This window comes from Syngnathus leptorhynchus, chromosome 13 (genome assembly GCF_054491065.1).
Source record: "Syngnathus leptorhynchus isolate UIUO chromosome 13, UIUO_Slep, whole genome shotgun sequence".
Lineage (NCBI taxonomy): Eukaryota > Metazoa > Chordata > Actinopteri > Syngnathiformes > Syngnathidae > Syngnathus > Syngnathus leptorhynchus.
Window position 1 is genome coordinate 8466496 of NC_141207.1, and position 24861 is coordinate 8491356.

Genomic DNA, 24861 nt, shown 5'->3' on the forward strand with positions numbered 1-24861 from the left:
AACTTGTCTCAATGATTTTTAATAAGTGACTAGAATTATTTTTTATTTTTGAATAAATATCTTAAAATAACATTTAACAGAGTGTTATTCTTACTGTACTTGGCAGTAAATTCTTTCACACAGTCACCCACGTATAATGACAAAATATAACCGACGCCATGTAAGTGTTGCATCATTATTTTATTTTTATTCCATATATGACAATGTGTTCCAGTGCAAACATACACGCACAAACATTTGGACGCTTAACTCCGACGCTCGGAAAAAAAGACACACACTGAACTCTACAGCCCATTTACAGTAAGATCTCGGCCGCTTGATGATATGATACACACCTTTCACAGCAATTGTGTTTATTATATACATTGCAATGTCGTTTTTTTTTAAATAACCAAAAAGAAAATAATAAAACGTGGAAGCACAAAAATTGCTATTTGTCATTCAGAGCAGAGGGCGATAGAAAATGGATGACGGCTAAAGGGTGCATATTATAATAAACAACAGTGGTGCCGCAACACACGCTGAAGGTCATACGGGGTACAGACAAGCACTTCAGTAGTGGTAGCAGTTTAAAAATGTGGTTTATACATTCAGTGTTGAGTGACTGAAACAACTTTGGTTGGATCCAGTGTGACACGCATGAAAAGCCCTGATGAAGCACTTGTGTTGAATAGGAACATGCAAAGTTGGAAAATGTCAATAAGTTGCATATGAATGAACATGTATACGATTGTAGGCCTTGGGCAGTGATTCTAAGTTGTTATTTAACTTTTATGGACAATTCATTGGAGGTGGAACTTGGTGTAAATGGTTTAAAATGTAAGATGTCAATTGTGGTCGAATGAAAAAAGGTCTTTTGTGAGCGTGCATGCAGGTTGGCTGATCTGATGCACACTCAATACATGTTGAAAAGAAAAATCGGAACATTTCAAGTTTGAATTTGGGTGGGCTGAATAGAATACAGCAGAACCTCCTGAGTCTCATTAAAAACGGGACAATGTAATAAATGTTCAATTATTTTGAATAATACAACTAAAATAATAAAATATAAAGATAACATTTAACTTAAAATTATTATAAAAATCAAACAAATCATGTTCCACTGTGGAAATTCTGCTATATTCCAATATTAAAATGTAGACGTAACACATGACGATGTGGTGATGAAGAGTACAAATAGCAGCGTGAAGGTTGTTCGATAGAATCCAACCAAGAGGCACTACACGTCATCCATATGCACTTAATACAAGATATATAGATTTGAAATGTTATATTATTTCCTACTTGCCTGACAACTTAAAAGTTGTGGAGGAGATTCATTCAAGTAAAGTGTGATTGTGTGATTATTTGCAAAGCAACATGGGAGGGAGCCTCTTACAAAGTGCCGTGTGCAGAAATTGCACCCCGTTATAAATATACTGCAAACGTCTTTGTCAATAAATAAATACATGCAGACAGAAATAAATGAGACAGAAATAAAGAGAGAGGTTTGAAATTGTGAGGATGACCGTGGCGAGTGCAGATGTGCAAACATGATAGGCAGCGTGTGAGAAAGTTTGTCAGAGAAATGGGGGGGGAAGAGAAGCGTTATCTGTTAAAGACATTTTTTCCGCATATAGAGACAAAAGTATTAGGACATGTTTGTTAATCGGTCAGGGGGTTGAAGGAAGTTGATTTTCCCAAAAAGCATGCTGGACAGTAAAAAGGAAATCTTCATCAATGGTGCAATATGTTTTCCAAATTAAACATTTTTTCATTTCCTATTGGTGTTCCAATACGTCTGCTAAAATTGCCTCCCCTTTAAAGATGGGTAGATGTCCCAATACTTTTGCAAAAAACCCCAAATCATCTTTTCTGCCTTTTCCCGACACTGTCCGAATTTTATTTCCCACTTCTTATCTGTCGGAATCTCGTTGTCCAAATGTTCTTGTATCCGGGCTGTGCCAATACTTTTGAAAAACTTGTCATTTTATCACAATACTTTTGTTCACACTGCAAATTTGGTACTTCCCACTCCAGTTTTGAGTCTGACACCCAAATCGTAGCAATTTTCTTTCTTACTATTGTATGTATAAGGCCGGATGCGCCACTGACACGACGACTACATGACATCACCACACGTATGGAGTCTGACTACTGGACTGATTAGAAAAGTCTTGACACGAGATGGCGTCGAGGAACGCTAGCAGAGCGGAGGAAAGGGGAAGAGGGGGGGGGGGGGGGCGGTGGGTCTATGTACACCTCAAGTCTTTTCCATCACATCCTCATCTGTCCCACTCGTCTTCTGGACAACTTGGATCTGAGGGACAGGGGTGCGATTAGTATTTTAGCATTTCATCTGGCATGCTAGCATTCATCTTTTCAAAATCTGTGACAACACGATACCTGATAGTCCCCGCCAGGAGAGGATTGAAGGCATACAGCCAGTCGTGCATGTCTTTGTCACTTGTGGCTTGAAGCAATATTCCGCGGTGTTCCGTGCACACGGCAAACGTGTTGGGGGTCTGTCGGAGAGAGAGAAAAATTAAAAAAAAACTGGAAGCTGGCTAGGTGTGGATGGCTAATCGATATGAGATGACGGGTCGCACCTTGAGCATGGCCTGTTGGTCTTCGCTGTATTCGACCTGCGCCGAGGAGAGGTTGAGAATGGCGCGCTCGACGGCGTCGCGCTCCGTGTTGTAGATGTAGACGTACGGCCGGCGCACCACCACGTAACGCTTCACCCAGCCGTTGGTGTGCGGCTCCAGGAAGTGCAGGTAACCCTTTTTGGACACGATAGGGCTGCGAAGAGAGAACCACGTTGTTGTTGTTGTTGTTTTTTTTTTAGATTTCTAAACGCATAATGTTTTCGTAACTCACCTGACTCGGATTTCTTGGATGTCGGGGACAAATCTACGTATGCGAGGTTTCCCTTCCGTGGTTACGCCCACGCACTTCTTGGCTTCGCCGTCCGGCTGCGCGTCAGGACTCGGACTGACGGCGCGAGAGTGAGGAGCGGGAGGTCTGCAAAAAAAAAAAAAAAAAAGCAACGTATTTCCATCCTACTTATTTTATATGCCTCTCATGTAGCATGCCAGAAATCTACCTAAGAGCAGCGTTGTCATAGCAACCCTCCACTAGGGAAGGGCAGGTGGATGAGGGCGTGATGGTGTTGAGGGCAGAGATGGAGGCCGAGTCTCTCAACGTGGTGACGGACATCTCTGAGATCTGCAAGAAACACGTGTTTTATGTGAGGATCATCGTGATAGGAAGTGGCCGCGGGTGTGGAACAGGAAGTACCTTGCTTTCACTGGCGCTGACGCACACGTGAGTGTATTCCCTGTCGAAGGAGTGAGTGAGCAGTCGCAGACACTGCGTGGAAAAAAAAAAAAAGAGCAAGACTGGATTGGACAGCAAGAGAGTGAGAATAGGAATATTTGAAAAGTGTTTTGGTGAATTCAGGTGTGCTAGCGTGACAATGTTCAATTGGGAATGTAGGGAACCTTGGTGGCGAGCTCCCGTTGCCTCTCAGTGGTGATGTCAGATGCGGCACAGACTTCCGGATCAACACGGGTGAATGGAGACATCTCGCCGGGTTCCTCCTCCACCATTTCCTGAGCCCCCTGACCGGCCAGCAGTAGGGTGGACTCCAGTTTCTCCCGCAGCAGCAGGAAATGTTTGGTCTTTTCCACCTGACAAAATAGTTATTGTCAGTTTTGTTTGTTTTTGAATTTATTCTTCAATGATTGACATTTCTTTCTTTGAATAAAGTGGCTTACTTCTTGAAGCAAGCTGAGCTTGTCGAGCTCCCATTGATGCTCGAGGATGAGGCTGTCGCTGCGAGGCCGCCAACCGGCCAGGTTCTCCTCGCCGCGGACGTACGCCACCGACGTGTCCAGCACTCGCCGCCTGCGTCGCTGCATGCCCGGACTTCCCGCGTCCGCCAAGTTGCACAGGCTTAACTCGTACACGCCTGTCACTCGGTTTCTGATGATGGATATGAGATTTGTTTGGGTGACGTGACAGGTTGTTTTGGTGTGTGTAAGAGTTTCAAACTCACCCATCTGCCGCTCTCAAGCTTCCGGTACCAAAAAGGTTCCGAATGGAACGTGAGGCGGACAGTTTGGTGTCGCGAGAGTAGAAGACCATGCAGACATCTTTGGTCACCACGGCCGGCTGCGTGCATTTCTCCAGCTTAAAAAAAAAAAAAAAAAAAGGCAGACGTTAGCACCCTGTCAACACCTCGAGTCCATCATTCACACCATCGTCACCTCCAAGTAAGCCGAGAGCGTCATGTAGATCTTCTCGCCATAGGGGGTGACTCTGTTGAGGAGCAAGGAGTTGTGCATGGAGCTGTCCCACGCCGCCTCGAAGCGGTAGAACGTCCTGGAGGTGATCAATCGCGCCAGAGGCACACAGACGGTCGATCAATATGAGACACTGACAGACGCTATGCTAAAGTTACTGCACGTGGCGAAGAAACCATGACATCATGCCGATTGACTGAGATGAAGCACGAATGAAGTAGAGGAGCATGGAAAGCCGTTTGAGTCATTTGTCTAAATCCTGCTTAGGATCCCTGGATTAGTTGTCCTCACTAGTGAGACAACATCTATGCAGTAGAATTAAAATATAAATAATATTTTTTTCTGGAGCCACTTTTGGTCTAGAAGTATGCAATTATATCTTACTAATAACTGCGCTCTACTAGTAACATTATGAGGCACAACTCATGGGCAGGGGTCACGCACTAGTAGCCTCCTCATCGAAGCGCTCAAATGGCTTTCCATTAAGCTCTTAGAGAATTTATTCCATATCCATGTACTCGTGCCAACCTTTCCCTCACTAGAAGACAACCTTTAGGGTGGCTACTTGTTACCAGTGAAACCCGAGATGTTCACCGGTAGCACTTTCAGTAGTAGCAAGTTATCAACAAGTGCCAGTTGAGTTTTCCCCTCACTAGGAGTACATGGATTGAAATGCTCCAAGGTTTTCCATAGACCAGTGCGAGTGAGGCAGAGGATCAATACCTCGGATCAAGTCCCCGACGGGAGATGCTGTGAGGAGGAAGAGATGACAGAGGAAGAGGAAGAGTGAGAGAGGGAAAAGGTCGCGTGACAGGAAGTGGGTTGTGTACGCTACTAAAGTGCTACAAACTACGACGCTACTACTAAGTGGTAAAAGCAACAAAGGCAACACACACCTCCGACCCCGCCCCTTGCAAAGCCGGCCATGCAGATCATCAAAGTATGAAGAGAACAAACGAGAAACAGCAACACAAGTGGAGCTGATGAAGAAATGACCATGAGGGCACGTATGAACAGATGAAGCGTAAAATACAATACAGTGAACCCACGGTATATTGTGCTTTCGTATGTGTTAGCATTAAGCAAGCAAAATGATTTCATTTGGTTTCAATTTATAGGTGTGGCAACTGAGATCACACGATAAACCGAGGTTCACTGTATATAGTTGAAAAGTCAAATGAAATATACCTAGGCATGTCCGAATCAAGAAACTGTCTGCAAAAAGCAAATCAATAAAAAATAAAAACATTCCATTAGTGGATTGGAGAGAGAAAAACATTAGCGGCCATTCAAATATTTGGTGTTAGTTCCTCAATGCATTGCAAGCTACTAAAGAGCAGCCGGTGCTGGTCAGGCTTGGCAAAGAAATGGAATCTCCCGCCAAAAAATATGAAGTTAGCTTGTATTCAATATGGTCAACATAATGTATACATTTTATACTTGTCTAGAACATGGATGTCAAATATAAATTCCATTAGCATGCTAGGTTAGAGGCGCAAAAGTAATGATGATAATAATGGGCTGATGAAATGTGTCTTTTCACACACCCCTCTTTAAATGTTAAAAAAAAACATACAAAACCTCAGATAACTCTTTTTTTCTCAACATATACGTATATTTTATGTCACGACACTACAAAATTATTGTATGTAAAGTCAAACAAAAACGCGTGGAATATTGCTTTTCCTAAAGTAATCTTTAAAAATTCATTCTAAGATTGTTTGCTTACAAAATTGAGCAAAATTGTAAGCCAAATAGGAAATATAAAACAAGTGACGAAAAAATTGAAACAAGTTTGAATCTGCATCAAGAAGATGAATTTTGTAGTTAGCCGACATGACGCGTGACGATGAACGGGATGACAGGCGTGACACGACAAAACGTGTAACAACAAATGTTAAAGCTCGCACAGCTAGCTTGACGTCAAATCACGGTGACCGTTTTGCATTCGAGTTTTCGTAGCCTCCCTCTGAGACGTGGCCGCTAACACCAAGTGTACCTGTCGTCGTGCAAGGGCCTGACGTAGCCGGCAGACAAAATATTGAGGGAGAGAATGTTGGGGTCCACGATGTTTTCGTCACATTCGGGGGTGTTGCGGAGTCGCCCTGGTGTCGAAAAACAGCGCATTAATAAAACGGGATACGCACAACTGTACGATGCAGCTACAACGTACCCACAACGAGCTCTCGGACATCTCTCCATTCAATGTCGCCGCCAGACTCGTGCACGATAGTGACAGTGATTCTCCTCTGGAGACCCTGCGGAGCAACCACAAAAAAAAACAAAAGTTTTTTTTCCTGAATATTGAACTTTTCAGCAGAGGGAAGCAAAAGAAACCAACCTGGTGTAAGAGGAAAGTGCCGTGACAAGGCATTCCTCCTCTGTGGTCCACCACAGCGGGGAGGTAGCTGAAAAGCAAACATAAAATCAACATTTTATTTTGAAAGCCCACAACATTTTATTGTGAAGAAATCCTAACAGATCCTTACTCTCCATTGGCTTCCAGCTCACAGATCTCAAAGAAAACCATCAGGTCGTACTTGCAGTGGCACGGTCCTACTTGCGGGCGCGCCACCGCCGTCAGCTTGGTGGCCGGAACTAAACAGGAAATAGGACAGGTTAGACAGGAAGTAGAGCGGGATAGACAGGAAGTAATGCCAGCTAGACCTACATGGGAAAAAGAGAGGGAAGAAGACAGGTAGAGCGGTCATGGAAAGATGAAAACAAAACAATATTCACACTTCATTCAGTCACTTGATGACTTTCCTGGAAAAGTAATTGAAAAAAGTCTGTATGGTCCAGACGAGGAAGAACAGGGGAGACTAATCACACCCGACACCAAAAAAGCCAGAATCCAAGCGACCAATCCTGACACATCAAACAAACCCTCTTTTCATGTCACTTCACTTATTGGTTCCTTTTTCTGAAAAATGAAACTGGGTATTTTTTAGCTGTCATTTTTTGTTACAATAGGAGACCAAAACAAAGATCGGAAACCAAAGTGAGTGACATTGAAGAAAAAAAAAAAAAAGTGTCAGGATTGTATGGGATTATCATGAACCAACCGGGCGTCTGCGCTTTAACAACAGAACAAATGGAGGCGGGCACGGCGGCCCACGCGGCCTCATTCGCTTCCATCAGAAAAGAAGCGGCCAGGCCCGCGGCGGAGAGGGCGTGGCCTGACAGAGAGTCCACCAACGCTCCGTTGAGCGCGTCGGGCACCAGGTGTCGGATCAGTTCCAGCGCTTTCTCCTGGTTTTGCTCCGGGTCCGCTGCTCACAGCCAATGACACCAACATGACGGACACGCGGCTGACATCCACAACACAAAAGAGTCAGCGCTGGGTTTGTTTTTGTTTACCTGGTTTGGACAGAGGCATCACACGGGGGAACTGTCTCCTACAGGGCCGCAGTGGACTATAGAAAAAGAAGAGGGTGTTATCCAAGTATTGAACAAAGTGTGTTTATAATTATGATTTTTATTTGCATTATATGTTAGCATAATCTACTAGTCTTACCTGATGAGATCTTTACAGAGAGGAAGGAAAGCTTGTTTCTGGTAGTGTCCAAACACTTCAAACACGATGGGCTGAGTGCTGATGTAGTCCACAAACGATTTGGTTACTTCGACGGCGATCTGAAAGGAAAGACGCTACTGATGAACTGAAATAAGCTACAATGACTCTTGAGTCATTATCATCGGTTGTTACATTCTGTACGTGGTAAAAGCCCAGCGGGGGTCCACGGCCCGTGTTCTTCAAGGGTTCCGTGGAGAAGGCTTCATCGTGTCGGTGGATAAAACTGTGCACGAGAAAATATACAGAATGAAACAGTTAGGGTGACAGATATTCTTTTCAGGTATTAAAAAAAACAAAACTTTTTCCTGAAATATTTTTGAAGAATTCAAAAAATTCAGAACAGACTTTTTTTCTGAAAAGGTGGAGGCATATCTTACTTGAACTGGCAGAAGATGTCAGCATACTCAGCGGAGATGTTGGATGCTTGTAGCACAGTCACACGAAAGGTGAAAATGTTCCCGATCTTCAGATGCTCCGCCGTCACGTCCACTTGGCCGTCCAGTCCCGACTTCCCTGCTACGTCGTCCATATCACCACCGGCTGTCATCGATGGAAACAAACATTAGACAACAGCATGGATTCTTAATTATAGTGGAGTCCCTCAAAGCTCTGTCCTTGATCCACTTTTATTTTCATTATTTTGTTCCCTTTGGATCAATTGTTTTACCCAATAATTCCTCACCACTGAGCCTTTTACTGTATTTGGCCCTCACGTTGTGCTCCACTCTACAATACAACGACTCTCACATGTGTTATTGTTGACTTCATCGGCCGAAGGTCCCGTCTCCGCACTCTGCCCCTCGCCCTCCACAATGCGAAGCTCCTCCTGGGATACTCCGGTGCAGGAAAGTCCGGCTGTGCAGGACTCTGACTGGAACTGCGGGGAAAAATAAAAAACAAAGATTATTTGTAATTTGCAGAACAACTCGAGACTGAGATTTTGTGCGACATCAAAAGTTTTCCTGCACATGAAACCCACCAAAAGAAAATAAGGTTTCACTCTATGCTACATGCTAGCACCTAATCGCTAATGTGTTGTTTATTTACCTTTTCGTATTGTTGATCTTCAAAGGAGATCTTGGCAGTGCCAGACTGTCGTACCCCTGAGCCGTAGTCGGGCGCTTCCTCATCGGCTGGAGGGCGGAAACGACGAAATTTACAGCCAATCACACGCACCACTTTTCCTCCTTTGCTGAGTCTTACCTGATATGGCCTGCACCGCCACACGGAGGAAGCCCTTCACGTCGCCCTTCTCGCTCACGACGGCCACGCGATGAACCAGGGGAACGGGGTACAGCAGGTTGCTCAAGTACACGAATGACCTGGATAGGAAATGGAAACAGGAGGACAAGATGAAAGCGTCAAATGGAACAAAATGTGAAAAATAAAATACAAGAAACACTGAGCTGCAAAGCAACCAAACACAAGCTGGGACTGCTCTTGAGCGATGGCCATGGCTGCCCTTTACTTTTGCTTCCACTGTTCATATTTTTTTTTTTCAACTTGTACTAAGTCAGGTAGACATTTAAGGGTGTTAAAACAGAGAGACGGCGGGGGGGGGGCAGGCTTATGACAAGATTGGTGAGGTGTTAAGAAAGGCATGCTCAGGACAAAAAAAACCAAAATGAAATAATGCTTTTTTTTTGGGACGGTCAAATGACACAGAAAATCATCATCATCATCATACGAGGGGGGGGAGGGCGGGGCAAACACGGCTCAGCCACACAGCCGACCAATCAAATTAAAAGGACACCTCGGGAAGGCCGCGAGGAGGTCACGAACAAAAAAATAAAAATAAAAGGCCTTGTGCTCTGGCATGCCTAAAAAGAGACGGCTGAGGTCGAAACCAGCTCTTTCAACTTGAGACGTCAACTTCCTGTCTCGCCGTGATTAGACATGTCAGACGTGAGAAAGGACACACGCGCGACCACGCGACACAAGGAGGTCCACATTGCTTGGTATGATCCCTTCCTGGCCATCATGAGAGTTAGCGTGTTACAATTTGTTAGCGATGAATATGGGGACAGGATATACAGTAGTTATAAAAATAAAAAGCCCAGAAATGTCTACTCCAGCATCAGATTTGAGGAAATTAAATCTGAAGACTAAACAAGCAACTGCGACTAGTAAACTATGTTACTTGATTATTAATTTGATATCACGCACACTTTATCCCGCCTGTCATTCATGGAGGCGTCTCAGCGTGAAAGAGCTAGTTTCGCCCGTCAGCGTGTGCTCTCTCCCCGTAAACCTCACCAACCTTCCCACTACACTGAATAATGGCGAGCGGTCGTAAAAGGGATCCTGGCCTTCGCTGGAGCCTCGGCACAGTTCTCGCTCCTCCTCCTCCTCATCATCATCATCCTCCTCCTCCCCCACCAGCTCCGAGCTCGGCTCATCCAAAAAGATATCATCGTCCAGCTCCTCCGATTGGTCGTCCTCGCCGCCGCGAGCCTCCCGTTGAGGGGAGTCGGTGGTCTCGGAGGCGGAGGGGGTGGGGGACGGGGTGGGGTCGCTCATGCGCTCGCTCATGCACGTGTTGAAAAGAGGGTTTCTGGGGGAAGCGGGTTAGTAGAGAGAAAACACACTGAATATGGATCGGCCCCGCCTGTTAGTGGACGCGCACCGGGACCGGATGCAATAGATGATTGTCAGATGATGAACCTTGTCCAACGTGGGGGAAAAAAAACAACAACATTTTTAAGGGCTCGTGTTTCGAGCGTACCTGCCCACCAGTCGGAACCAAGGGAAGCGGTCGTAAAAAGGGTCGCCGCCCGTCGTGGCGCTTTCACTGTCATCTGCTGTGACGTTTGAACGCGTTGAGGAGACAACGGCAGTGGCGGGTGGGACCTCGGCGGCACGGTCGTACATCTCCCGCATCAGATCAAGTCTTTGCCTGCAAGGTTTGTTTTGCTCAATAATAGTCTGGCAACTTATTATTACTCCATTTGAGAGTCATTTTCAAACCTGAGTTTTTCTAGTGTCCAGTAGTGAGTGGCTCCATTCTTCTGGTCCTGCACCTCCACAGCCACTATGGTTTGTGGGAAGATTCGTCTCTCGCGGTCTTGGCCGGGATCGGGCGGCAGCAGGTCCGGCGGGAGCGGCGAATAGAGGGTGTCGGTCAACAGTACGAACTGGAACTGAACCTGCCGGGCACAAAGGAATGACTTGTTACCGTCACGGCGATTAAGAGGACGGCGGCGGGGGGGATTTTACCTTCTTTTTGAGCTCCACGCTGATGGCGTTGGCCTCCTTGAGGAAAATGGCGTTGCCCCACAGGAGGTCCCGCAGGGAGGTGAACTGGTAGCAACGCCACCTGCGAAAGCTCCACTCGGCTAGCTCTCTTTCACGCTCGCTCCACTGGACTGTGAGAAGGCACCGAGGTCAAAGTTCAGCTTTTACCATCGTGTCCATTTAGCGCGTTACCTTCTTCTTCTGCCTCCTCCTCTTCCTCGGGAGCTTCTGGGTGATAAAGAGCCACCTGCTTCTGAAGAGCCTCCAGCTTGCTCTCATAATCCTGAAAAATAAAGTGACCGCAAATTCATCGATAAGACGAGATCCAATTCCAAAAATATGTAGACGTACCAGTCTTTGCTGCTCCAGCAGGTTGTTAGCCTCCTCTCTCTCTTTGCGATATTGATCCTCTAGCTCTTGCAGTCTATATCACAAAGATTTTTAGTTTTAGACATTCATTTGTACACCTGCACTCCTCGATGGTTTACCTCTGATCCATCTCTTGCTTCATGTCGATGCCTTGCTTGTCTAGCAACTCCCTCTGAGCAAAGGCCCAGTCGACGGGCTCCGCGGGGGTCTCCACGCACGGGGTCTTCTCCCTCTCGGCCCGTGCCTGCACTGGGTGGTTGAAGCGGAACACGTGGCTCTTGCCCAGGATGATACGATTTCCTGAATGTCACAGAGGCACCAAATGTTTCGGACCATTTCATCGATATAGTGACATTTCTTCAGACAATGAGATCACATTTTCCTAACCTGATTTGAGGACCGTGGCCTCCGTCACTCTCTTGCCGTTGACGTAGGTCTCGGCTCCTTCGCAGGGCTCCAGGACAACGGCTACTCGGCAACAAAGACGGCAACGATGTGAGACGACAACCACCGGGTCCAAACCTGAAGATCACTCACTTTCTCCTTGCGGGCCAGTGGAGCTGGTGAAAGTGCAGTGCTCATCTATGATGAAGTGGCCGCTTAGAACAATGTCCTGGCGGCTTGCGGCGTCCACCCGGCCCACCCTGGAAAATATTTTCCCGATGAGTTAGCAAAGAGGAGCAATTGCAAGCTACAGCTAATGTATGAAATAGCAAAACACGATACGAGAATTCCTGGTAAGCCTGGCTGCATCTTACCTGGTGATTCCATCCTTGATGTAGTAGAGCAAGCACTCGGACATGAGAGGGTCCTCGTTCAGGTTCACCAGATGAGGCGTCTGAGGGGGAACATAAAAAGATTTATGTATACAAGTTGATTTCTTGTCTGTCTCTTTATGATCCCTTTATGAATTAGGAACATTATGCAAACACTGCATATCACAGCGCCCACACAAAGCAATCTCGTAAAGAAAAAAAAAAAACATGCAGATAAAGCCAGCTTTATCTTATCTTCAAATCTGTCGGACAGTTTCAGGTCTTGAGATGAAATTTAATGAAGGCCAGAGACTGAAAAGCAACCGCACACTTCACAATTACAAACCTCATTGGGGGAAAACAGCCCGACAGTGTCAATAAAAACTGCCTGGGGCTTTCTGTGGGTGTCAGACGGCTTAGGGGACGGATAAAGAGGCTGTTTATTTTTCAAATGCGTCAAAGCACTTTGAGGTGTCAACTCAGTGGATGTCTGATTACCTTCTTGGGGGAGAAGACGCCGACTGTGCCGCCGTCCTCGCGCATGGCCACGCCCATTTCTGCTAGAAGGGCCTCTCTGTGGATGAAGGGCTTGAGTTAGCCGCAACATGCTAATGGCTTGCATATTTACGAGGCTCCTGTGAAGCGCGTGAGTCTGTCGTCGGGAAGTCGGAGCTCACCGTTCCATTCGAATGGCTTCAGTCCGACGAAGTTTCTCTTCCCACGTCTCGTTGAGCTCTGCGATGATTTTCTCAGTTTCCTAATGTTTCGAAAAAGGAGCAGAAATGCTTCTGTTTGTTTGTTGATGACCTAAAATGTCCGCGTCAAAGCAAAATGGCTGACATTGGACGCCTTTTGACTTTTTGAGCCTTTTTTTCTAGACAAATCTTGAATTTGATGTTTTTAATTCCACCACCACACTCACTTTCAGACGCTCGATGGCCTCCTCGTTGGCCGGGCTGAACATGATGCGGTCGTGCAGGCTGGCGATGGAGCCGGCGCGGCTAGAAAGCACTGAGAGTGATGGCGACGGACTCATGCCTGTCATGGCGTTGGTCACTGGAGCACAAGAGACAGAAAAAGAGAGCAAACCTTTGATAAATGATAAATGATATTGCCTTTTCTGTGTGACAAGCAAGCCATCAAGCAACAACAGCGAAAAAAAAAGATGGAACACTTTAACCGCCAAGCTAAAAATAAACAAGCTGCGGAAAGCATTTTGCTCATTTGCCATTTCAGATAAGGGAGGATTATAATTATCACAAATGAAATATAACAGCGAGGCCATTTCTGTGACTAATTAGCACTACCTCTCATCTCAGTACTGCAGTTGTGCTACAATTGTATAGCACAGCTGTAATTGCTTTTTTTTTTTTTTTATTCATACAGCTCCATGTCACCGTTCTTGACATGTTTACTTTCCACAATGTCTCTGCTTTTTTTGTCAAAAACGACGTTTTGGTGAACACAACCCGTGATCTACAGCTAAAGAATAAGAAAAGGTTTAATATGGGAAATTCTACTTTGAAAACGGCTGTACTGAACCATAAATGATAATATCAAGAGCATGCCCATTATCTCTACAGCACTGTGACATTGCAAATTGTGTGAGCGTCATTAAAGGACAGTCAGGGGCTGGGCCAAGAACAAAAATGAAGCTCTGACGTTGGAATGCAATGCAAAGCTAGCAGAAGAGAGAGAAAGCAACAACAACACACGTTTCAAACCCTCAATCTCAGCAGCAGTGCCTCGAAATGCTTGGAGAGAGACACACAGGGGGAGAATAAGACAAGTACCACAAGCTAATGACTTCCATTTGGCATTGCTTACAACGCTGCCGCTTACATCATCCGACATTAAGGTAAACCTTGTGCCCCAACATGGCGGGCAGGACTGAGCTGGACTGGAAGTGGATGCGGGGTGATTAAGAATAAAAAGAATGCGTCCTTGCAGATTTTGTTGTGTGCTTTGTTTAGCACATTTCACATTAGTAAAAAGCTCGCGGACTTGTTTTGGATACTGTTTTTATAAATAGACTTACTACTATGCCATGTTTGTTTATAATGTTTAATAATAATGTTTGCTCACTGTCGATGATGTCCCCCAGGCCCTGGGCTAAGAGCAGGTCTTTGAGGCGGGACACCTCCTCCTTCAACTCGCGCACCAGCCGGTTGTTCGGGTCCTCGTTGATGACGGCGTTGCAGCGGATTTGTTTGGCGCGGTCGGCATACCTGTCAACGTGAACACATATTAGTACAATTTGTTTAAGGAAAGATAGAGCATTTGTCACTCTTAGTAAATTACATTTAGTATCTGCTACCCTTTTACACGGCGTTAAACATTATACTTGAATGTAAATGACTCAAATTTATCTGCCAAAAATACCCCAAATGTTTGATCAGGATTTTAATTAGATTTATTTTGTGCTGTTTTAACCTGAGTGTGCTGAGAGTCTCGTCATAGTTGATGTCCGCCGGGCTCAGAGCAGCCACCATGGCTGTGCGAGAGTTGCCGCCTGATGCAAAGCGGAAAAACGTGACATCAGCTCACTTTAAATAAGAAAAGGCGCTGACCAACGGTTAACTGATCCCTACCGAGATTCTCTCGGAGCAGCCAAGTCAGCACCGAATCGCGATAAGGAATGAAATTTTCCACTTTCTTCTTCTTTTTGTTCTGCAAGTAAGTTAAAGCTCGGTTATTACTATATTATAGAAAATAATTTAATTGGTGTACCTTGTTTGATCCAGAGTCCTGAAATGAAGCAGAGAGTGTATGATTAACAAACATGAATAAAAAGTAAACAGTTCGTACTCGAGCGGATTTATGTATAATTCTCACCACTTCTGCCAAAGCGGAGATGACTTTTCCCAATGTGGTTAGAGATTTGTTGATGTTGGCTCCTTCCTGTGACCAAGCACAAATGAGGTCAACAATAATTTGAATGCGTTTTAGGGTGGGAAAAATGTCCTACCTTCAGCCTGGTCCCTTTGGCTCCAGTGGAATCGGCTCTCTCGCTGCCTGCTAAATCCACCAAACTGATTTTACTAACCTGAAAAGTTGAGGAGACTCCGGTTCAGAAAATATGAAAAAGGCTTCTTGGTATTATCAAAAAGTTGACATTTTGAGGAGCCATCAGTTATAATGTGCGTTAACCTTCTCAGAGGTGTTGTCGCTGTCGGCGTCGTGACGTTTCTGTGTGAAAATGATGTTGAAAACGGCATGCGAGCGACTGCTGGTCTCGTTCATGTTGGTAGCGGCCACCGTCCTGTCAGGAGAAAGAAAATCGCTTGAGTTTGTTAGCAGAAAGCTTTCTACCATCACTGACCTACCTGGCTTTGTTGCCAGAGTCCATCAGGTCCTGAATGTCATTGTAGGAGGTGACGGCCAACTTGGACAAGTCCTCCACGTAGGGCCCCATCAGCGGATGCTCGCGCACACGCAGGTTGCCTTTGTTTTTGGGGTTGAGCAGGTCGCGCACGCGCTCGCAGTAGATTTCCATGTAGCTCACCTACAAAGAAGCAGCGAATCAGCACCGACCCCCCCCAAAAAAAAAAAAGAATCACAGAGGACATACAGACAAATAAATTCACACGACAATCTTGTGTGCATCCAAAACAAAGAGAGAGAAAATGTGGATGGGATCTTACCTCCACAGAGTAGGACATGCTGTTGTCTGCGTTGTCATTGATTTTGGTAAAGAGGTCTTCACAAAGCTGGAAGCAAGAAAAAGATTACTTTGTAAAAATCAAATCCTTGGATATAGATCGATCCCTTTGCCATTGACGTACGTGTGATGTCACAGAGTAAATGTTTACAAGTGCGTACCAACGGGATGATGCCTTGTTGATCTTTGACATCCTGCTTGCCCATCATGGTGTAGGATTTGCCAGCGCCCGTCTGGCCGTACGCAAAGATGCAAACGTTGTAACCTTCGAAGGCGTGGAGCAGCATTTCTTCGCCGATGTCTTTGTAGACCAGCATTTGAGAGGCGTAGTTCACATCCTCGGGCTGCCGGTGGAAATGAAAACATATTTGTGAAGATGAGCAGTTAACGGCTTCAAGGCGTGTGTCTGCATGCGTGCGTTACCGAAGTGTGTGACCAGTAGGAATAATCAAAATTGAAGCTCTTGTTGTCTTTGGCCTGCTTAGGGTTGATGATGGCTAGGAGACAGAAAAATAAGATGTTAGGAAAAATATGATCCATTCAGCCATTTTCTAGAAGTCTTTTCCTCATTAGGGTTCAAAATTCAATCACATAAAACCTATTTTAAATCAAAATTGAAAAAATTCTATGTAAATATCTAAATAAAAAAATACATTTTAAATGCAATATTATTTTATCATATGAATGATTAGACATTTTCATCCAATTAAAAAATTATATGAAATTCAATGAAAATACAATGTTTTTTTGTAAAACAAGACATTCATATTTGTAATGCTATTTTTACAAATTGTATTTGTTAAGCATTAGATGCATTATATGGGTCAGGGAAAAAAAAGGAGGGGCGGAAACCATCCAGTAAAACCTATTACAGGCCTGTCAATTTAGAAGATGAACGTCGTTGGCCGGAAAAAGAAGCACCTCACTGGCCATTGAGGACGTGACCTAGAGCGGAGGATGTTCTAATGACCCCATGCGCTGACGTTATCCCCTTCACTGCGCTCTGCCGGTGACGCCACTCCGAGCTGCGCTATTAGCACGCCGAGCACGTCCATCCGTGGAGCACGCGTGCAATTTTTTTCTTTTCGCACCAACAGCGGGCGTGGCAGCAGCTGAGTGTACCTCGCTAGCAACAGTTGTTACCCAAACTAATAACACCCAATAAGAGCTCCATGTAAAAAGTATTGTTCACTTTTTTAAATTCAGTTCTCAAAGTCACTTTTACTTGGCAGCATGTAAACATGCCCCAAGTTCATTTTGCTTTCAGGGTTCTTTGAGTGTTTTAAGCAAAGTCTAAGCGCTCTCCAACAAGAGGCCTCAGTTTAGTGCTTTGCATCTTAATTCATTTCAGCGTGGGAGAATCCCCCCCCCCCTCTCAACTCAATAAAAAAAAAAAAAGATGTCTGCCATTCTCCTCCCATGTGGGAAGCAGCCTGTCGACCAGCAAGGCAAAAAAAAGACGACAGGAAGACAATGAGACGTTTATATGCCGACGCTGCCACTGCAGAAGGAATGAACTTGCTCACATCCTTTTGAGACACACACACATGTACACACACACACACTCCCACAAGACATGTCTATGGATGAGTCTTTGTGTGAACACCAAGCTGCATCACAACAACCTTACAGCATTGTGGGCTGACTTCATATTACAGTTATGTTTTTAAATGAAACAAAACAAAAATAGAAAAAAGTCACACCGCTGAGAAATTTAGTCAGTCGTGACGCGACACAGTGGGAAGGGCAAGGGTTTAAATTAGGCCAAACGTTAAATATTTCACTGGGCTTCATCTATTATTGACGTGTGGCTTTAGCTCGGCAAGCAGACGACATATCCAGTGTCTCTTCCCAAGGCAAAGTGACGTGCACGTTTTGGTACTGACAACATGTACGACTTAGTCATCAATGGCTGGCACATTATGTTGCCTGTGTGATGCTTTGGTAATCAGAGCAACATTTTAGTTTGATGATTTTTTTAGGTTGTTTTGACACTTCATGCCTTGCTTGATGATTTGTCTGCCATCTTGTGTCCTTTTAGGATGTTTTGGAAATATGGTTAGGTTCAGGTTAGGTTACTAAAAAAAAAAAAAAAAAAGCAATAAAAAAAAAAAAGCAATAAAATCCACAGGTAGCAAATCATAATATAACATCCAGAGAAAACCAACACAGGCGCGGAGAGAACATGCACGCAATGTTTTTATTTATTATTTATGAAAAGCAGTGTTGCTTCGATCGATCCGCCACCAGTCGTATCCGGACGATTTCCGTGGAGAAGTACGTGATTAAAAATAACAGAAAATTGAATTTCTTTGCCTAAGTCGGATGTCATTAAGGGAATTCTAAAGTTGAAATCCCACACCGACCGCGACAACTCAACTCGAAATGCACATTACAGTTATTGAACAAAACAACACGGTTGCTGTTCCGTCCTGAAACGAACCCTAGATTGAAATATGGGTGTGGTTACTACTCACTGGTGGTGTTTCCCGACATCTGGATGATGCATTTGCTCTCTTTGTTCATCTCTCGAGAGTTGAAAGGGCGGACTCGGACCGCCACCTTCACAGAAGCCCCTGACATGGTGCACTGCTTTTATTAGCACCCGGGGTGCCCGTTTCTTGCTCGCTGACTTATTTGGACCGCCGCAGCTCTGTGGAGGGAATCAAACAGGGAGTGGTTAGTTTTACTGTATGTCAATGAAGAAATAAACAAAATAATAATAACAAAACACAAAAGACTAACTCGGTTTATTGTCTCAGTTAGGGGCTCAGTGAACCTCCCCAATGACAAAAGGGACTCCAGTAAATCAAATTTCTTTAGCACATGATTCGTTTTAGAAAGCACAATTGATAGAATGCAACCTTTGAGGCGGATGTTTGGGACAATGGCGGAGCATGCATGGTCAGCTGCTGCCATGGCGATGATAAAGTAACGGGCCAACAAAAGAAGCACAGGCCCAGCTCAAATATACGTCCCGGGATTAGAGCGGCACATTCCCAGACCATGTGGAACTTAAAAGCCATCATGTCGTCACGTTAATGTGTGTCGGGAAAAAGCATGACTCATCCCAATCCAATTAATGACGATCCTTATCAATAGCAAGCAGGATGACGCAATTAAATGAGACTACAGGAAGCATTCAGGAGAAAGGAAAATTGGCAGCGGAGTATCTACGAGTTTCTAAGATGTCGTCTTGCGAATGTCATATGAGCAAATTAAAACAGATGAGCTGTGATTGGTCGTTACCTGAGCATGTGTGATGTCATTTTCAGGGGACAGCAAGTGGCAAAATGGCCGTCCCCTGAGATGGATTTTGTTGCTTCATTCATATTCCACAATCGCAATAATAGAATGTCGTGTTTAGATTGGTGGAATAGAACATATAATTGTAAAGATGTTTTTTTTTTTTTACTTGACTTATAGTTATGTTTTGTCAATCACATGTTAATTTAAAATCAACAATATGTGTCACCGTTTTAAATGTCTCTGATTAGGCCAAAATAAAGTTGAGCGGTTTGCATAGCTAAGTAATAGTTTTTATATTCATTATATGTGAGTATCTACAATTCTAATGAGGTTGGAGAGTGAAATGCTGCCTGGACAAAAGTAAATGGACACCGCTTGGGTGTTTTCCGCCGAGAAGGCGTCCGCTTACTTTCCGCTAAGTTCCGCTCTATTCCGTTTGGGTTTTATTTCACCAAAAAGGCACACTTGGAGGGTTACTACCATGATGCTGGCTAAAATGACATCTAGTGAGGTATGCTGTCACGTCACGCTGGTTTTTTTTTTTTTTGCTGAGTCATCACAGTTGTTGCCTCTGCCAAGCAGCACCCTAAACGAACATCATGTGCCAAGCATTCAGACTGTTAAGAGTGGCATCTTGTTTATGTCAGTCACTCGGTGCTTAGCATAACCTCCACTCCCACATCAACAAAGATTCTGTGTATTTTTGGGAACCTAAAAATGACATTAAGTCTGATTTCCGTCTTTGTTTTGCCCCTGTAATGACGATGCAGGACAGTCAGGGCGGTCACCGTGTCGCTGGTGACAAAAGGCTACAACACCTCATCATGTCACTCCCAACAAATTTTAATCATTTGGAGAGAAAATAGCACAATTATTTTAAAACAAATAACCAGCAAATGTCATTGATCAAAGAAATGACATGATGAATGTGATTCTGTCGACAATATTATTTCAATTTAAACCTCTAAACTGTGTGAATATGACATGATGTTTATATCATACATATTATACAATAACAGGTAAACATGACAAGTGTCCCGGGGGAGGCGGTGGCAGCCTCCTCAATGGCCGCACCCTGAGCCCACGCGTCCTTCGGTGGGATTTAAAAAGCACACACAGAAGCACCAAAACGTACACAAAGCGCGGAATAAAAGCTAAATATTGATCAAATCGTACATACGTGATGTTAGCACCGAGTGTGGGGGCTCCGTCGTATTTTCAAATGGATCCTTTCCGCCTACTAGCAGCCTCCATCAAGACGGAAGGACTTGGTGTCCTCTATCGACCCGGGAAAGGAGGTGCCTTCGCAGGGGTAAGGTGGTGGCCGTGTGGGCCGCCGTCAAGATGACTTGGGTCTGGGTGGTGGCGTCCAAAATGGTTGTGTCGGAGGAGGATGCTGTGCCGAACCTCAGGGCGGTGACGTCACCGCCGAGGGAGGTAACAGCATCAATGCGGTGGTAGGAAGAGCGCGGAGGGGGAAGAGAGGGGATAGAAGGAAGAGCGCGGAGGGAGGGAGGGTTTTTTTGGGGGCTTGGTTGGGAGGGGCGGGGGGGGAGCAGGAAGTGCACCTTGGCGATGCTGACGTCATACCAAAACGTACTGTTGTGTTTATTAATTTCATTTATAGAGCATTGAAGGCCTAGTTGGAAGTTAGATATAAATAAATAGGCACCTTGATAGAAATATATTAGTTAGTTGCTTGTCAGATTAAAAGAAAACACTTAGAGGGAAAAGAGTTTATTGAAGAGTTGAATGACATTTGAACTGAAATGTGGATCTAATCATTACTGGACACAAGGACCACTCGTTCATCACACGACAAAGAGATGAGGAATAACAAACACAATAAATAACAATTTCCTTCATCTTCTTGGAGTGGCTTTTTGTTGGAGATGAATCAAAATAGACAGGGAAATTCAGGATGACACTCGATGTAAAGAGATGTACACGGTCACCATCACAAATTGAAGAAATTTGCAAAAGTGGGTGTGACTGGCAAAAGAAACGTAATTCACAGCAGGCAAATGTGTTATAACACTGACAAAAATTCTGTTAAAACCGTTTTTAAAACATTTGTGTGGCAAAAATTCTGTTAAAACTGTATTGGAGGATATCACAATAAATATCTCTGTACGCTTTGAGTTCTTTTCCCTGCGTCAAACATCTTAATGTGTGTACAGGTGCTTGTCGTGATGAGCTAAAATCATACAATAGGTGAAAGCATTTTTACATGAGCAAAAATCTCGTCAAAACACAGCACCGTTTGTTGGAAGTGGGACAAAAAATACAGTACTTGTATGTACTGACTTAAGTTTGCATCCGCCACTCATATCTTAACATTATACAATGAGTAAATAAGTGATTTTTCAAACTGGGTCTGCAGGTTCCCTTTAACAGATTCAGTTCGTGGGTTAAAAGATGATGTAAAAAGGCTAATGTCGACCCCCATCTGGAGTCACTGAGGCACGAGTTCCTTCAGAGAGGCTAACGCCGAATGGATGCGCACATGAAGCCTGTTCTCAAAGTCGTAGCCGGTGAAATCCTCCTGGAAACACAAACGGAGAAAATAAATAACAATCGCGTTAGCCTGTAATGCTCAGTGTGTGTGCTAACCATTTTTATTTGATTATTTTTACCTTTGCTTGGAGTAGGAACGATCTTCCCTTGCCCACTGTCTAATTGGTGGGAACGCAAAAGAAATATGTGTCATTAAAAACACGTACCTTCAAATTATTAAGCAGACGAGGACTGGACTGACCTCAGGTTTGGCTAACAGCACGCAGCCCAGCTCGTAGACGGCATACGGCTGAACGTACGAATTGCTCTGACGTCCGTACTCGTCTCTGGCTGCCATCTGGAAGGACTGCGCAAAAAATATTCCACAGTAAACACCACATGAGGGGTGATTGTCAGAGGCTGTTAAATTACCTGAACGGCGTCTCTGATATTGCCGTGACACTTGTGGATGGCGCCCAGCAGGAGGTGTTTCAATCCTCGACACGACGCCTCGTCAAGACGCTGCAACACTGAACCGACAAAGTTCCTCTTCACTTGCGCAGCTTTGTTGACGCAAACATGAACCCGTGTCTTTGCTAAAACTTTCGTACCTTGGTTCATGACCTGCAGCTTGGACGACGAGCAGTTGGGAAGTGCTTTCCACAGGTACAACACTTCAATGACGCCCAGGATGCAAAGCTCTCTGCTGAGCGAGATCTTCCTCAAACGCTCTGCCTGTACATCCGAGACACATCTCAAATCAACGACACTCATCCAAAACACACCACAGATCCACATTTCACACACACACTCCAAAGAGAGTGTCTTTTTTTTCGAAGGCATACCCGTTTGACAGCAAACTGCTCAATCTGGTTGTTTTTCCTCTTGAACAGCTTCTGCACATCTTTGAAGACTCCGCTGGCGCCGTCCAGGTCGCCCGAGGCGCCCTGACACACTACAGAAAAAGACCAAAGAGATGCCACCATGCTAATGTCAGTAATGTTGTCTTCTTACCTCCAGTCAGGTAAGCGTAATAGCACTGCGACCATCTTGACTCGTTCTTCAGCCTCTCGAAGGCCAGGTGGGCGTCTTCGAAGTTCATCTCGATCATGCTGCACCAGCCTAATGAGACAGATAGAAACAACTCATCACCGCAAATGCTTGACAAGCAGCGCCAGACCCGACTAGTCGCAACGTACCAATCTCATACAGACACACGTGCTGGAGTTCTCTTTGGTCTGAAGCCAGTTCCAGTGCATCGTTGAAGCAGGCCAGAGCGCTGTTGATGTGACACTAAGGATACACGAAACAACCTCATGATCCTGAACGCATCACTGAAATCTTAGGTCCTAAGGCTTAGGCAGTCCTACCTCCAGTCTGTGTACGCGGCCCTTGAAGAAGATGAAGAGGGAGGAGTTTGGGTAGACCAACGACTTCCTGTGCAGGATCTCTTTGGCTTCAGTCAGGCCGGCGTGAGAATCACACCCGTCGAGTGCAAAGAAGGGCAGCACTACCGTGTGGTACCACAAGAGGGCTAAACTGCAAAAGATGCCACAAAAGAAAAACTTGAGTCACAATCGGTGAGTTTGTGACAGTATTTTCTGAGTGTACGCACGTAGCTAGGGGTGCCTTCATGTCCTTGCTCTCGCTGGCGTAGGCAAGTGCGGCGAGGCCTTGCAGGCGGTCTCCGGGGAAGCCCAGCAGGTTGATGATCTTGAGAAGGTGAGGGGGCACCATGGAGATGCACAGGTGGAACAGGCCGTAGCCGAAGCTCACCGAGCCCTTCAGGCGGTCCAGGGCCTCGGACGTCACACTGCTCTCCACATCATTGTGGTTGGCATTGTCGGGCACGGTGGTGGTGGCGGCAGAGGTCTCGGGGGTGGTCTGCTGGCAGGTGGCCTGCAGCTGGCTGATGTCGCTGTGACATTTGTTGTACATCTTCCACGCTTTGCGGAGTATCCATCCACCTTTTATGTACGCTGTCAAACCACATTTGTCATATTTATGGAACCAAAATCAAAAGAAAGACAATAACTTGCTAACATTGCTAACAACAATATAGTCCACACCACAGAAGTGGAAAAAATTATGAAGCTGACCTGAGAGTTCCTGCTTGACAAACGACAGCACGGCCAAGTAAACCTGACAGTCGGCCACAATGATCTGTCTTTGCAAGCGGTCTACCACCACCACTCCGGACCGCTGAGAGTCCATCTGTACATACGCAGAACATTCGAGAACTGTCTTTGACAATAATCCATCAAATGACATTGTTTTTAAGGCAAGTGTTTTATAATAAACCGACACTCTTCTTAATCTTGTTCCTGATGGTCTCCAGCACGCCGACACTGTCGCTCTCACACAGCTTCTCGGTGGTCTTCAGGTCATCGCAGGCCGTCTGCATTTTCTCCTCTTCGAACGTCATCATGGCATTCTGAAAAGATAATTCAACATAGCTCAAGGGACCTTATCAGCATAATGTCACATGTACTCCAAATAGTTGCACACAAGCTTATCATAACAAATCTCACTCACCAAGAAACTCACAAAACTTGCCCCGAAGCTCATCAGCGGACTCTGACTCCTGCAGAAGACAACACAAGTGAAAATACACCAAAAATTGCATGCACGATGACAATTAAACCAGGTGGAAGTTTTTTTTTTTTAAATTAATATATACACAAAAACATTCAATTTTAATGATGCTTCAGCGACAAGTCCATTTTACGAGCCTGGCGACGTGACGTCATGACGTTGACTTCACCGCATATTTGTTAACACGCCCATACCCGCAAAATCACGTACTTCTATAGGCGAGCGCGGGCACATTACCGGTATCTCCTAAATAGCTCGTCGCTCTCCTTGAAGCCGTTGTTGAGGAGCATGTTGATGCCTTGCAGCGCCATCTCTGCATCATCGATGTGCTCGGCCTTCTCCTCCTCCACCTGCTGCTGAGGCTGCTTCTGCTGATCCGGGCCCGCCATCGCTGCTTGTGTGAAGATGGTGATGATGAGGTTGATGGGGACAGTCGTTAAAAGAAATCCTGCTGCTCACGTAAACTCTATTCATCCATTGTTTTTCTCGAACTGGCCATCCATCCAGCAATCGCTTTCCCCGCCTTGTCCTCCCGGGTTGTGCGGCATCCGGTCCATTACGTAATGAAAACAACCACGTGATTCGGCGAGATTTGCGTTCTGACGTCACTAGAAAGGGAACCAATGCTATTGAAACATT

At 45.1% G+C, this 24861-nt stretch overlaps 2 protein-coding genes across 6 annotated transcripts; both read right to left on the bottom strand.

Moving 5' to 3' along the window:
* Positions 1–175: 175 nt before the first annotated feature.
* kif1aa (kinesin family member 1Aa) lies at positions 176–20485 on the bottom strand. Of its 4 annotated transcripts, XM_085927975.1 has the most exons (49): positions 20312–20485; positions 18360–18535; positions 16306–16379; positions 16044–16226; positions 15866–15931; positions 15548–15726; positions 15372–15483; positions 15190–15267; positions 15057–15122; positions 14952–14969; positions 14813–14891; positions 14655–14733; positions 14307–14449; positions 13144–13277; positions 12899–12978; positions 12720–12795; positions 12225–12304; positions 12004–12110; positions 11854–11934; positions 11586–11766; positions 11449–11521; positions 11290–11380; positions 11080–11228; positions 10831–11009; positions 10589–10759; positions 10124–10417; positions 9067–9185; positions 8911–8996; positions 8611–8740; positions 8241–8403; positions 7996–8086; positions 7804–7922; positions 7647–7702; positions 7352–7561; positions 6776–6884; positions 6628–6694; positions 6460–6544; positions 6286–6391; positions 5475–5501; positions 4251–4365; positions 4040–4173; positions 3759–3966; positions 3483–3671; positions 3280–3351; positions 3086–3207; positions 2860–3003; positions 2589–2781; positions 2386–2504; positions 176–2299 (listed from the first exon to the last, which is right to left on the bottom strand). In XM_085927975.1, exons 2-49 carry the CDS (start codon positions 18463–18465, stop codon positions 2257–2259), a joined length of 5586 nt encoding a protein of 1861 aa, XP_085784101.1. In that variant the 5' UTR covers positions 18466–18535; positions 20312–20485; the 3' UTR covers positions 176–2256. The 4 variants fall into 4 exon arrangements, with proteins under 4 accessions (XP_085784101.1, XP_085784098.1, XP_085784099.1 ...); XM_085927972.1 differs by lacking the exons at positions 7352–7561; positions 10124–10417 and adding an exon at positions 5183–5266; XM_085927973.1 differs by lacking the exons at positions 7352–7561; positions 10124–10417.
* Positions 20486–20862: 377 nt separating this feature from the next.
* LOC147047473 (tetratricopeptide repeat protein 39C-like) lies at positions 20863–24774 on the bottom strand. 2 transcript variants are annotated; one of them, XM_085928501.1, is made up of 15 exons: positions 24682–24774; positions 24460–24613; positions 24163–24211; positions 23933–24061; positions 23727–23841; positions 23243–23606; positions 22998–23166; positions 22827–22920; positions 22642–22749; positions 22473–22582; positions 22239–22362; positions 22060–22157; positions 21890–21994; positions 21768–21806; positions 20863–21676 (listed from the first exon to the last, which is right to left on the bottom strand). In XM_085928501.1, exons 2-15 carry the CDS (start codon positions 24609–24611, stop codon positions 21587–21589), a joined length of 1746 nt encoding a protein of 581 aa, XP_085784627.1. In that variant the 5' UTR covers positions 24612–24613; positions 24682–24774; the 3' UTR covers positions 20863–21586. The 2 variants fall into 2 exon arrangements, with proteins under 2 accessions (XP_085784627.1, XP_085784626.1); XM_085928500.1 differs by having other exon boundaries at positions 24460–24760.
* Positions 24775–24861: the final 87 nt, after the last annotated feature.